General features: G+C 39.6%; 1 protein-coding gene across 3 annotated transcripts in view; it reads left to right on the forward strand.

Moving 5' to 3' along the window:
* The window catches only part of LOC149751090 (transmembrane and coiled-coil domain-containing protein STS1-like), an 81,228-nt gene that overhangs the window by 45,343 nt on the left and 22,892 nt on the right, over positions 1-12,993 (forward strand). For 2 of the 3 annotated variants that reach the window (XR_016398709.1, XM_089927840.1), the window contains exons 9-13: positions 11,011-11,081; positions 11,168-11,303; positions 11,411-11,467; positions 11,558-11,643; positions 11,726-11,802. Coding sequence is in view for 1 of the 3 variants with exons in the window: in XM_089927840.1 (XP_089783966.1) it covers positions 11,011-11,081; positions 11,168-11,303; positions 11,411-11,467; positions 11,558-11,643; positions 11,726-11,802 (427 nt within the window). In the remaining 2 variants the exon portion in view is untranslated. Of the gene's footprint in view, positions 1-11,010; positions 11,082-11,167; positions 11,304-11,410; positions 11,475-11,557; positions 11,644-11,725; positions 11,803-12,993 lie in introns of all 3 variants that reach the window. The other variant, XR_016398710.1, reaches the window with a different exon arrangement.

Consider the following 12,993-nt stretch of genomic DNA (forward strand, 5'->3'; position numbering starts at 1 on the left):
TCGAAGACTTGGAAACTCGATCTTGTTTTTTACTTTTCCAAGAGATTAATGCATCCCCAAGAAACATACACCAACCAGTAATGGAACGACGGGTATCAGGACAACCCACCCAATCAGCATCACTATAGGCAACAAGATGAATAGGCGAACCAGTGGGAAAGAACAAACCACAGTTAAGAGATCCCTGAATATACCTAATGATGTGACGGACATCAGCCAGGTAAAGATGCTATGGAGATTGCATAAACTAACTGACCTGCTGAACTGCAAAGGAAATATTAGGCCGAGTGATAGTCAAGTAGACTAAACTCCCAAGTCCCAACTAAACGACGATAAAGCATAGGATCAGGAAGGAGATCACCCTTTTCTCGGCGATACTTAACATTCACTTCTAGTGGAGTATCCATTGAAGAAGTATCCTGAAGACCAGCTAAAGCAATCAAATCTTGGGCATATTTGTGCTGATTCAAGAACACTAGTAGACTCTGCATGCACTTCCAGTCCCAAGAGTACGTAAGAGGACCAAGGTCCTTCATATGAAAGGAATCTTGGAGATGCTGCTGAAGTTGAGCAATTAATGTAGAATCTGTCCCTGTGATGACTATATCATCTACATAGACCAGTAGCACCACAATACTTGTAGATGTCTTGCGTAGAAACATAGAGAAGTCATGCTGGCTTTGTACAAAAGAGAAATGAAGCAAGGTGGACGGAAACTTATCAAACCATGTCCGCGGAGCCTGTTTCAAGCCATACAAAGAACTTTTCAACTTATACACATTCGAAGTGGATGAGGAGAATAAACCAGGAGGCACCGTGTAAATGTCCTCTTTGAGATCACCATGGAGAAAAGCATTCTTGACGTCCATTTGGTGAAGTGGCCAACTCTGAGAGGCAGCAATAGCAAGGATTGTACGCACAGTAGTCATTTTGGCCATAGGAGCGAAAGTTTCCTCATAGTCCACCATATATTTTTGCCTATTACCAAGAGCAACCAGCCGGACCTTATATCGATCCAAAGTCCCATCTGAGTGAAGCTTAACTGAGTAAATCCTCTTGCAGCCAATGGGTGCAACAGTAGGAGGACAAGGAACAATGTCCCACGTGTGATTAGTTCCTCTTGCATTGCCTTCTGCCAACACTCATGCTTGATAGCTTGCCAATAACAAGGGCGAATCGAATAGATGACAATTAGCAGTGAGGGATTTATGTGAAGAAGCTACAACCTCTAATAGAAGACCATACCTCTTGGGAGGATGTGAGAGTGAGACTCTCGTAGATCGTTGAGGAGCAAAAGGAGCAGTCTCAGGTGGCGGATCAGCATTGGGAAGGGGCAAATCTGTTCGACGTCTTGCATACACTAACCCTGGTTTGAACCGCTTTATAGGAGGAGATAAGTCATCAAAGCTCGGAAAAGCAGTAAAAGTAGGTGATGACTCAACTTGGGTAGGAAAGAAATACTGATTCTCAAATAAAACAACATTCCTTGACACACGAAACCTATTAGAGCATGAATCATAGCATACAAAACCTTTTTGAGTGACACTTTAACCCATAAAAGCGCACTTAACAGACTGAGCAGAAAGTTTATGACGTTCATCGGAAGGCAAATGAACAAAACAAACACAACGAAAAGTGTGAAGGTCATGAAAACTAGGATGGTGTTGATAAAGGCGATAATACAGAGAATCTAGATGCAAAACTTGAGAAGGCAGCCTATTACTTAAATAAACTGTAGTAGATAATGCCTTAACCCAAAATTTAGGTGGAACAGAAGATTCAAGCAATAATGTCCTAACAACATCCAAAAGATGGCGATTTTTCCGTTCAACCACGCCGTTTTCTGAGGTGTATATGAACAAGAACGTTGAGATACAATCCCTGTCTGATGCAGGAATGCATGAAACTCATAGACATATATTCTCCACCAGAATCAGATCTTAACACCTTAATACAAGTAGAAAACCGAATCTCAACATAAGCCAGAAAGATCTTAAACATAGCCAAGACCTCAGATTTGGAACGAAGAAAGTACACCCAAGTAAACTGACTATAATCATCTATGAATGTCACAAAGTACTTATAGTGAGCATGAGAGATAATTGGTGTAATACTCCAGACATCGCTATGAATAATGTCAAAACATTTTTCTGCACGACTACCATGAGTTGGAAAAGGAAGAGTTTTGCTCTTCCCTAACTTGCATGTAAAACAATCAAACTTAATGGCATGAGAAGAAAATTGATTGTTATTTTCCAAGAAACCAGAATTCAACAAATGAGACAAGACTTGAGAGTTAGGGTGGCCTAAACGTTTATGCCACACTTTACTCTTATTTTTAATAGTAGTACAAGCAAGAGACAATAAACCAGGAAATGAGACAGCAGAAGGAATAGGAAAGTGCAGCAGAAAGAGTCTTCCAACTTTAGGCCCTTTCATGATTAGCATCCTCGACACCTGATCCTGCACAAGACAACCATCACGGAAAAATGGACATCACAATTGTTATCAACCAATTGACCAACAGAAATAAGACTTGTAGAAAGTCTAGGAGATACAAAAACATCTTTGAAAAATGAATAAATATCTCCAACAACAGTAATAGGTAGATTACTTCGATTAGCAATCTGAATATGTGATGAACCATTATACTGACGAACATTGCTAAGCATGGTAGGTGAACTTGTCATATGTTTTGATGCTCTAGAATCAACAAACCAAGGCTGAGATGGTGTATTTCGATTACCTTGAAGCCCTAAGGCTGAGAGGCAGAAACAATCATCTGCTGTACCATTTCAGGGGTGAAAACAGCTGGTGCAGCAACTGAAGAAATAGTTGTGGACAATGCTAGGGCAGCCACAGATGATAGGTTTGTAGGACCAGTTGAACACTGACCATTCGAGGAAGAGGAACCAACCGCAGCTTGAAAAGCATTTGCTTGACGATTCTGAGGATGAGAAGGACATTCCTTAATGATGTGCCTAGGTTGCCTACAATAATTGCAGAACTTCTTGCCACAATTGATAGCAATATGTTCATATTCCTTGCAGCTATAACACTACCTTTCGCATATCCCGTGTCTTTCCCTTGCCTTGTGCCGCATAAGCAACATTGACAGTATTGGAAGGCACCTTTTCCTGTTCCAAAACAGCCCGAGTATGGGTCCTCTGTTCTTCACAAAGTAGTACTCCCAAACAGAAATCCAGAGAAGGAAGAGGGTCTCAGTTCAGTAAAGAAGACCTAGTGACTTCAAACTCAGGTTGAAGTTTCATCAGAAATTGATCACATCTGCTGAATGGCAGAGAGAGCTTCTGTAGGTACTTAGCATATACTATGTGTGAGTATTCGGTCAACAAATTCAAGAAACCCGAGTGTAATCCTGTATGGAGAGATTCCCTTGAGTATAATTTGTGATTTCCAACTCCAATTGAAACCTCCTAGCATTATTGTCTTGATTGTAGACCCACTTCAAATAATCCCACATTGCCTTAGCCGTGCAATGAGGATGCAAGTTAAGAACAATGTGCGGTTCAACTGACCCCAGAATCCAGGTTATAATTCGAGCATCTTTGGTCTCCCATTGAGAGAGCTTTGTTGGTTCAGAAGGTGTCTCGTCTGACCCATCAACATGGCCCCATAGTTCCTTGCCTTTGAGGAACATTTGGAATTGAAATTTCCATGTAGAGTAATTTTTTGCCCGTGAATTTGACACAAATTATCAGTCTTCTCCATAGACATGATGAAAAACTTTCAACCAAGAGAGTTGCTGCCAAGAAAACCAAGAAGAGAACAAGAGGCTGAGAGCCCAGAACACCAAGGGCTAAACACCTAGAGAAAATCGAGAAAACCAAAAATCCTTAGACTCGATGAATAGGAAGGTTTAGAGGTATATCTCTGATACCATTATCAAGATTGCATCGAATGCCCCCACTTGTGAGAGTTGTTTCTCATAAATAGAAAAATATCGATCAATACACACCTGATTGTTAGCAATCAGACAGCTACGGAATCTGTCTAAATATGAAAACCTATACACAATATGTACAACAGCTATTATAACGTAATATGCACCTGATTGTTAGCAATTGGATGACTATAGAATCTATCTAAATATGGAAACCCAGCTCACACATATCTGACCGACATCCGACACACCATATTTATATTCTTATCCATGTGTCAAAGGCTGCTTGCAGCCGCGGATAACAGGATCCAATATACGACTCGAAATCTGATACGTCTATGGATCCTACTCTACGTTGAGATCATCTGCAACTGTATTGTGTCCTCCTGAATGACCTCGAGAAGCCCGTTGCCTGTATGCAATCGTATCCTTGCGGGTTTTACTAAATCGTGCACCGTGATCCCTATCCTGTGTAGCATGCGTAAACTGGAACTCACTGGTGAATCGAAGACTACCTTACGACTATATTATAAACGGTAGTCTCATGTCCTGCACTCCCTTCCTGGCTAGTACATCCATAACCACTAGAACTGTCATTGCTGCTGTTTCAGATCTTTGAACCTGAGTGAACCAACCTTCCATACTCTCTATCAAGGCTGCAACTGCCTTTTTTTTTTTGTGTTGAGCAGCTGCTTGCTTATCTTTTGTGCCCTTCTTTACCTGGCTACGTTGGGAGGATGGATGTCACTTTTCTGCCCAAGTCGACCAGGTAGCATGGTGGCCTCATCTAAGCAACTATCAATCATATCTCTAAGAGGATGTCTCGGACAAGGAATCATGTGATCGGCTCTCTAATGACCCCTGTGGCTGTGGCTGTGGTTGACAAGCTGGAATGATGCGTGGATTGTTGCAATCTGCCTATTGCCTTGCATCAATCCTAGCCTTGCTGGCTATGAATTTAGCCGGTTGTGGAGGCGATCTTAGCTCATCAAGCTTCGGCTCCTGCTGCTGGCCCACAATCCATCTGATTATAGGATCATCCTCATCGTTAATGAAAGCATTATGGATTGAATCTATGTACTTTAGTTTCATTTTCTTTTGAATACACTTTAGTCTTAATTTGAGATTGTAGTGAATATATACAAGGTCGTTGAGGCACTTCTGTCAAACGGTTCTTCTACTTGCTGTGGATGAGGGTGAAAGTGGTCCAGTTGTGTCATAGCCACTCGAGAAGATCGTCTGGGATAGGATCCAGATAGCTTGCTGCTTAAGATTTTTTGCAGAAAAAACAAAATAAATCTATCATTTAATTGTAAAAACATCGAAGAAAATTATATATAAGATAGTATCATGTTAGTAACTATCTAACATCAGGTAATAGTTATCGTAATATACATAGATTCATACTTTTCTTTTAACAGCTGCCAAGACTCCAAAGTTGTCAGTGACCTCTCTAAATATTTTTGTTTGTGAAAAAAACTGTTATAATATATTAATCCTTGAAGACATAAGTTAACTTACGTATGTTACTTAAGTTAACTTACCTCTTCTAGACCAGGGTCGGCGAAATCGTCCCGAACTGGACGGTTCCCGCCGTTCTAAGCCTTATCGGTGGCTCACCGGTATGGTTCCGGCAACGGAAACAGAACCCGCTGCCCGGGCCAGAGGAGAAGGAAAGAGAGCTAGCAGGGGAGGGAGGGAGGGAGAGAGAGAGCGGGACACCGCGGAGTGTCGGTGGAGGCCGTCGGAGGCCTGCCTCGGCCGGGGGAAGTGAGGCCGTGATGCTTGCCCCTATTTCGAACGAAATAGGGTCCGGCCGTGGCCTTAAAAAGATTTGCGATTTATGAAAATTCGACAAGAGATTTGTCGACTTCACTTAAAATATACGAAAATTTGTAGCCGTCGTCGGACCCCTGTTTCGTTCGAAATAGAGAAATCGGCTGCGGCCTCGCTTGCTGCGGCCTCCGCTGGCCTCCATTGGCCTCCGCGGCTGTTCTCCGGCCCTACCTCCCCTGCTTGCTCTCTTTCTTTTTCTCTCTCCCACGGTCCCTTTCTCAATACAGCCCTGGCACGGGCCGTACCAAGTCAGCCCGCCGAAAATCGGTACAGTGTCCGGTACTGGTTTCTCCGACCTTGTTCTAGACATAGGGCCGCGACTTCTGAATCAGAGTCCATCTTATAAATCACATTACATAGTGCGTCCAAAAGTTTATCATCTATATTGATTTCAAGTGTAGTGTACTAGAACCTCGGGTTCTGGTAGAAGCTGCAGATAGAGTTCATAATTGTTTTAGTAAAATTGTACAAGTATAGTAGTAGTCTAATACTCAATATTTTTGCTTACCTGCTAGATGCAAGTTCCTACCCATCTAGTAGTCCCACCGCCGCTTAATGATGTCGATGTACATCTGGGCATGCATTGAAAAAAATCTGCCTCCCTAATCTGATTCTTTTCTCTCTCCATCATATGATACAAGAAGCCTATCTAGCGATACCTTTGGCTGTCACGGCCCGAAGCACTTTGTACAATGACTTGATAGCATTCACTATCTTCTTGGTCCGCTGCTAGAATGTCTGCCTCATCACCAAATCTCCCACAATGCTCTCCTTTGTGCCGACCTTGGCAAATCTGGTTTGTTGCCACTCGACATGATAAACATCTAACATAGGGCTGCTTTCCTCTCAAGAAGGCTATCAAGTGCAATATAGTTAGTAGCAAATCGTGTCTCACTCGGTTTTCAGATCTCTCCCTTTGCATACTTCCTCATCAGTGATAGGACCTATGTTTGGTTATAAATTATCTAGTGATGGTCTGCTACACCCTATGAATCTTCGCAATGTCCATCCATATGTGGTTGATACAATGTACAGTACATGAGATCTAGAAAATATGTGGCCGCTGCTCCATCAAGATCTCTCCGGCGGCCTTATATTATGGCCCATTATTAGTGATGACCTCACGACATTTTTCTCTCCTATATAATCAATCACCTCCTCCATCAATCTGAGGATGTACGTAGCATCGTACACCAGATCGAAAGCATCAACCGACTTATGGATTTTCTAGCAAAAATTTGATATGTATGTGACTAAGGGAAAAGCCTACAAGAAGTGAAACTTGGAAGAAAGATCGATAAGAGAGAAGAACAAGAGAAACAGGTGCAAAATCAAGTAAAGAAGAAAAGGGAGTTGCATAATCAAAACACAAAAGGGATAAACTGGACTCACTCCGGGACCGAAGAATCATACCTAGGGTTGCAAGTCTCACACTTGTGCTACAACATCACACCATAGGAGAGGGAAATAAAAGCTAATATTTTCTTCATCTTATAAATTCTCATTACATAACTCTCATATTTAATGTAAAAGAAAACCCTAAGGACTTCTCATCTCCCTAAAGTACCCCCCATAAAATATAGTTACTGTTTAGAGTCACTGTAGCTTGAACAATACCACTACAGTAACATTCTTCTAATCTCAGATTTTGATTTAAGTAACCTACTACGAACTAAAAATAAATAAAACTAAAATAAAATTTCAGAAAATTGATAACTAAAATTAATTCTAAGAATATACGTCAGATACAATTCAAATTTGTCCTAATCTAAATAATATACGTCAATATACTTTGTCATATATAAATTGGAGCAAGACCAAAAGGTATTGGATGTCTGCATTTGTGCATCATATGCATTGCATGGTCTACTTCGTTGCAGACCTATGTTCTTCATGCGTTGTTTTTGTATCATATGAGTGATCATGCTTGTCATATTCATGCATATATTTGGGGAATTTCGTAGGTATATCATATTTCTACATTTCTCTATACTTCTCCCTGAAATCAAGAATATTATGTAGCTAGTAGTGGTAGCCACCTCATGTTGAAAGCAACGGTGACTTCCTCGGAGAAAGATTTGAAAATTCTTGATGTGACATCTTATTGCGAGCTCTCAATTTGGTAACTACTTTTAACACATACTGTATCGACACCATGTGCCAACCAACATGACTAGGGCCTATTACTGCACCCTTGACACAACTAATTTTCAGATTTAATTTGATTTCTTTTTCCTTGTCTTGTATTTCAGTGTTTAAATGATTATATAAAATGAAAGGAGGAAAGTTTTATAGACATTGGAATTTAATTTGGAAAGTTTTAGGTATCTTGATATAGGAAGTTCCATGGGGATCCAAACTTTGTGATTCTTTCCTTTTTATTCGTCTCTTTATTTTGTTAAAAGGTCTAGTTAGGCAATCAACTTTCTTGAGTCATAATAAGAGTCATCACTTGTGTCCTTAAATTTATTTTCTATTCTTGAGTCATAATAATGCTACATCAGTCAACATAGATGCTTCACTCTGAGTTCTTGTTGTTGCTTGAAAAACCTTTCTCCTACCTTCAGGTGAGGTAAAACACAAAAAAAGGAAGAAAAGAAGGATTTAAAGGGGTTTCTGCAAGGTATCAATCAGTATCTGCTTGATTTGGAACTACTTTGCCCCGGTGTGATTTGAGTTGTGTGGTCCTGTGTTATGCCTTACATACATTGTTGATCCTTTTCTTATCAGCTTAAGTGTGTGGGCTCAAGCAGTTAGTTAACATGGTTAGAGCTCAGATTTTGTTGGAGGTCACAAGTTCAAATCCCCTCCAAAATTATTGATTTAATTAACTTGGTTATGCTCTTGTATAATTCCGGTAATTATGGTTGTTATCTTGATTCATTTCACTCATTGTTCTCTCTACGTGCATGGTCTGGGTTGCATGTGATGGGGAACCTTAGCCCTGACATACATTGTCGACCAGTTTCCTATTGGCTTAAGCTTTGGGAGTCATTAATACCTTGTATTGCTCCGGAGCCAGTATGATACATACCAGGCAACACGGGCCAGTATAGGTGGTACTCAAATTCTTGCTATGGATTGGGAGGAAGTGGGTCCTATAAAATGACTAGTGGAACTACAAACCTTAGAGGCTAAAAGGGTGAAACAAGGATGTTCTGCAAAGGAAACCTCTACATGCTAGTGATGCAATTCCCCTAGCGGATTTTGTGAATTTGCAAAGTAGTGGACCTTAGGGATGGAATTTGTGTGCAAAGACAAATGTATAACAATTGAAAAAGGGCCTAATATAGCAAAATAACAGAAACTTTCCCAAAACAGGGTTGAGAATATCTGAGATTCTGAATACTACAGTTAAACAATGAATATTTTTTCCATAAGATAGTAACTATAACCACGTAAATTAAACATTCATTAAAAATGGCAAGAATTCTTTGATATGTATTAGAGAAGGAATATTCTTTAGACTTAGAATTAAAACAATTTTACATATTCATATACATTAGTAGTTGTTCATCTATATCCATCTAGTTGGTCGAACCGTGCCAAACCGGCTGGTTCGGGCATATCAAACCGGACCAGTCGGAAACCGACAGCTCAATGCTTCGGTTCAGCAAATAAAAGGATTGTGTTCCTAGGATGCTTTGAAACCCTACTCATGTTCCCGCCTGCATTCGAAACCCTACTCATGCTCCACCTGTGCTGATCGAAACCCTACTCCAAACATCCCAGCTCTTGATCACCTTCTCATTCGACATCCTAGATCCAGTCCTCCTCTGCATCACATGTGCATACTGGCATTTCTCACCAATGAGGCACCAGTCCAGTAGTCAGGATGGAGATCCAGGACAGAATCTGGCAAGGGAGAGGGGAAGAGGTTGACTATGGGGGCAGTTCATTGACCAGGTCCAGAACATAGGTGATTTCAACGATCTTTGGGCTCCGGTCTCCCTATCTCCCTCTCCCTTCCTCTCCTTCTTCCTTTCTGACTCTCTCCCTCTCCCTCCCCATAGTTCCAGTATGCTGTGGTTCGATATAGTACGGACAGGTACCATACTGTACTAGTCACCAGTCGGCTTGTCGGTAAAGAAGGCAAAGAATCTAGCAAGAGATAATAGTTGATGCATCTAACTGCATCAGAGGAGGGAGAATAATTATGTACAGTTACTCATTGAGCAAATAAAGTAGAGGGGAGAAGGATATGAGTTGGAGTTCTGTTGAAGCCAGCATTGAAGACAGGTGCATGTCTGTAAAAATTTACATTGTTCGTTTTTCTCCTTTTGAAAGAAACATCTATTTTTTATTGTTGATTCTAAGTTTTGAATAGAAGGATTGGCTCTTGTGATTCATCCACAGGCTGTCAAGTCTTAAACAGCTGCCAAATGTTGAATAGACCATCGGTTTTAGGCGAGTCCCCATCTCATGACAACAGAAAGAGAATCATCATGTATTTTTTTTGTTCATCTTCAAGAATTACTCTATAAACCTAGAGTTACTATGATTTTTCTCTATGCTACCAGATAACATGAGCAAGTATTGTACTGGATTTAAATGTTCATAATTCCATACTTGCTTATGCTGTGCAAGGCACTGCACAAGGGCTGCATGAATGTAGACCCAGTACATAGAATTCATCTATGGAGTTGCTACAGAATACCAGAAAACTAATGTTCAATATATCAAACATATAATGCTTGAAAATATGAATAAATTTTAATTTTTCCTTGTTGGTTAGATACACTACCAATATGTTATGATGATTTTTGTTTGCAAAGAAAATATGGAATAATTTAAAAATTGGATGTAGTTTCTCTGCCAAGCTTCATACTTGCAAGCCAACTCTATTGTAGATATAACTATCACATACTCCAAATGCACTAGCATTTTATGTGAACAAGTTGTGCAAGAACTTTCTATGTCTAGTGAAACCTTTCCTTACACACACACACACACACACACACACACACACACACACGTGTGTTTGTATGTCTATACGTACATATGTATGTATATTATTGTGGAGTGTGTTCATCATTACTATTTTGTAGTTAGATTTCACAAAAGAAAGCTTCACTGTTTTGTCTAGTTATTAGTAGTGATTTTATCGAATTGATAAGTATCATTGTGTGATATATGTATCTTTGTTTTTTTACGATTTTTCCTTGGAATGTGTTTTGAACTCTTCGCATGCAGAAAATTTGTATATATGCTCTATTGTTGCTTTGCCTAGTCGGAATTTGCTTTTAAATGTGCCTTTTTTGAATCTTTAGGTATGCTCTTCAGTGGGAGTCAAAGCATTTAATTGCAGTGAGTACTGCAATCCAAAATTGGCTTACAACAAGTAATATGCTGGACCATTTTTAGTTGTACGGCAGATTTGCTATGCTGCCACAAGCATTTCTTTCACACAATGGGTTGCTGCTGTAGAAATGACAACAGAATTGGTGAAACAAGGTGCCATGATGACTGTCTTAAGCACACTTGTTTCTGCATTAGCCTGGCCAACTACATTACTTTCAGCTACTGATTTCATAGATAGCAAATGGTCGATCGCGATTGATAGGTGCTACTTTTAGAAACATAGCAATATTTTCTGTAGTTGTGTGTCTAGTGCTTCATTAATAAGCAACTGATTGACAGCTTCCTTTAACTTTACTTGGTATTATGCAGATCAGATAAAGCAGGAAAGCTTCTTGCTGAAGCATTGTTGAAGGGGTTGCAGGGAAACAGGAATGTTATAAATAAGAATCATTATTTGTTCAACTGTTATCTAAGTCAGACATACTGATTAACTCTTTGGTGCTGCTTTGAATCTACCAGGCCGGTGACCCTTGTTGGCTTTTCTCTAGGAGCACGAGTTATCTTTAAATGTTTAGAACATTTGGCTAAATCAGTAGATAATGGTAATTTAAGCTGTTTTTTATTGTTTATTGTACCTCTCTTTATGAGTTAATCAACAAACCTAATGGACTACCAATTTGGTAGAGGGACTTGTACAAAAGGTTGTTCTTCTTGGTGCGCCAATTTCCCTCAAAGGCGAACAATGGGAGAGTGCTAGAAAGGTATGGAAATTGAATGATGTTATTTTCGTCTTTATGATATATACAACACTTTCTCAAAATATATTCTTTCTTGAAACATTAAATTTTTATATTTCAATGTTGTCACATCTTTTCATATATTGCTTTCTTTGTTCTCATAAAGCAAAATTTAGTGGTTAGAAATTATTATCGCTAAACTATAGAAATCACATAAGAGACAACATTATCGTTATAACATGGGAACGAAACATTATGCATGCATCATATAAATAGGGAGAATCATCTATGTACAATATTTCATTGTTTGGAGAGTTTGAACTAAGGTGCAGATTAATAATGCCAGAGATATTGCTTACAGATAGTCTTTGGTTATGTAAATATCTCATAAGATTACATGTTATATATTAGCATGTGTAGCTGAGAGGATCACCAAACCCTTTGTGGGTATAGGATCCGTGAGTGAGATCTGCCACATTTGCGGCCAATTTGTTCAACAAAACATGCTGGTTACTTGGGGTGTGTTTTTGTAAAAAATATTGGGCACCTTTTCAAAATCTACAATGCGGCAAACCACTGTTGGGCCTGTTGGGCTCTAGACGACCCCATTTTGTGAGGCATCCAAAACATTTGGTCAAATGATTTTTCTCATGTTTCTAGACTTCTTGGATTTTCCAATTTGGGAGGAATTAGGCGACACGACAGAAGACAAAGTTGGTGCATAAGTCGAGGTCTAGGTCTAGGAAGATTTTATCTTTGCATGATTGTTCCTACTAGTCACTTACTATTTTAGAAAAATCCTAACTGCTTTGTACTAGAAGAGGTATGCATCTCGGATTTTGTCAGGGCAGAACTCACTACAATAAATAGAGGACTTGTATAATAGTTTTATTCATCTTGAATGGAAGTAAAGGGTTTGGAATCCCACTTTCAAAATTTTTTAATATTCTTTATTTTTCAATTATGAGAGATTTGAGTTGAGTGAGTTGAAAAAATTTCTTTCTTCTCTCCAATTGGATCAATGTGCCTGTTCATATTATATGTGTTCATGTGCTGGTTCATAACCTGCATTAAGGCTGCAATAGGCTTGGAACATGCCTTTTTCCTAATAAATAGCTTTTAACAGGTGGGAATGAGAGGAGAACAACTATTTTGGCTAAAATGTCATTAATTCAGGAATGACTATTCTAAGCTGCTCTTCTTGACCACGTTATG

Source organism: Phoenix dactylifera, chromosome 16 (genome assembly GCF_051530095.1).
Source record: "Phoenix dactylifera cultivar Ajwa chromosome 16, Ajwa_hap1_PhDact_Kaust_v1.1, whole genome shotgun sequence".
NCBI classification, from domain to species: domain Eukaryota; kingdom Viridiplantae; phylum Streptophyta; class Magnoliopsida; order Arecales; family Arecaceae; genus Phoenix; species Phoenix dactylifera.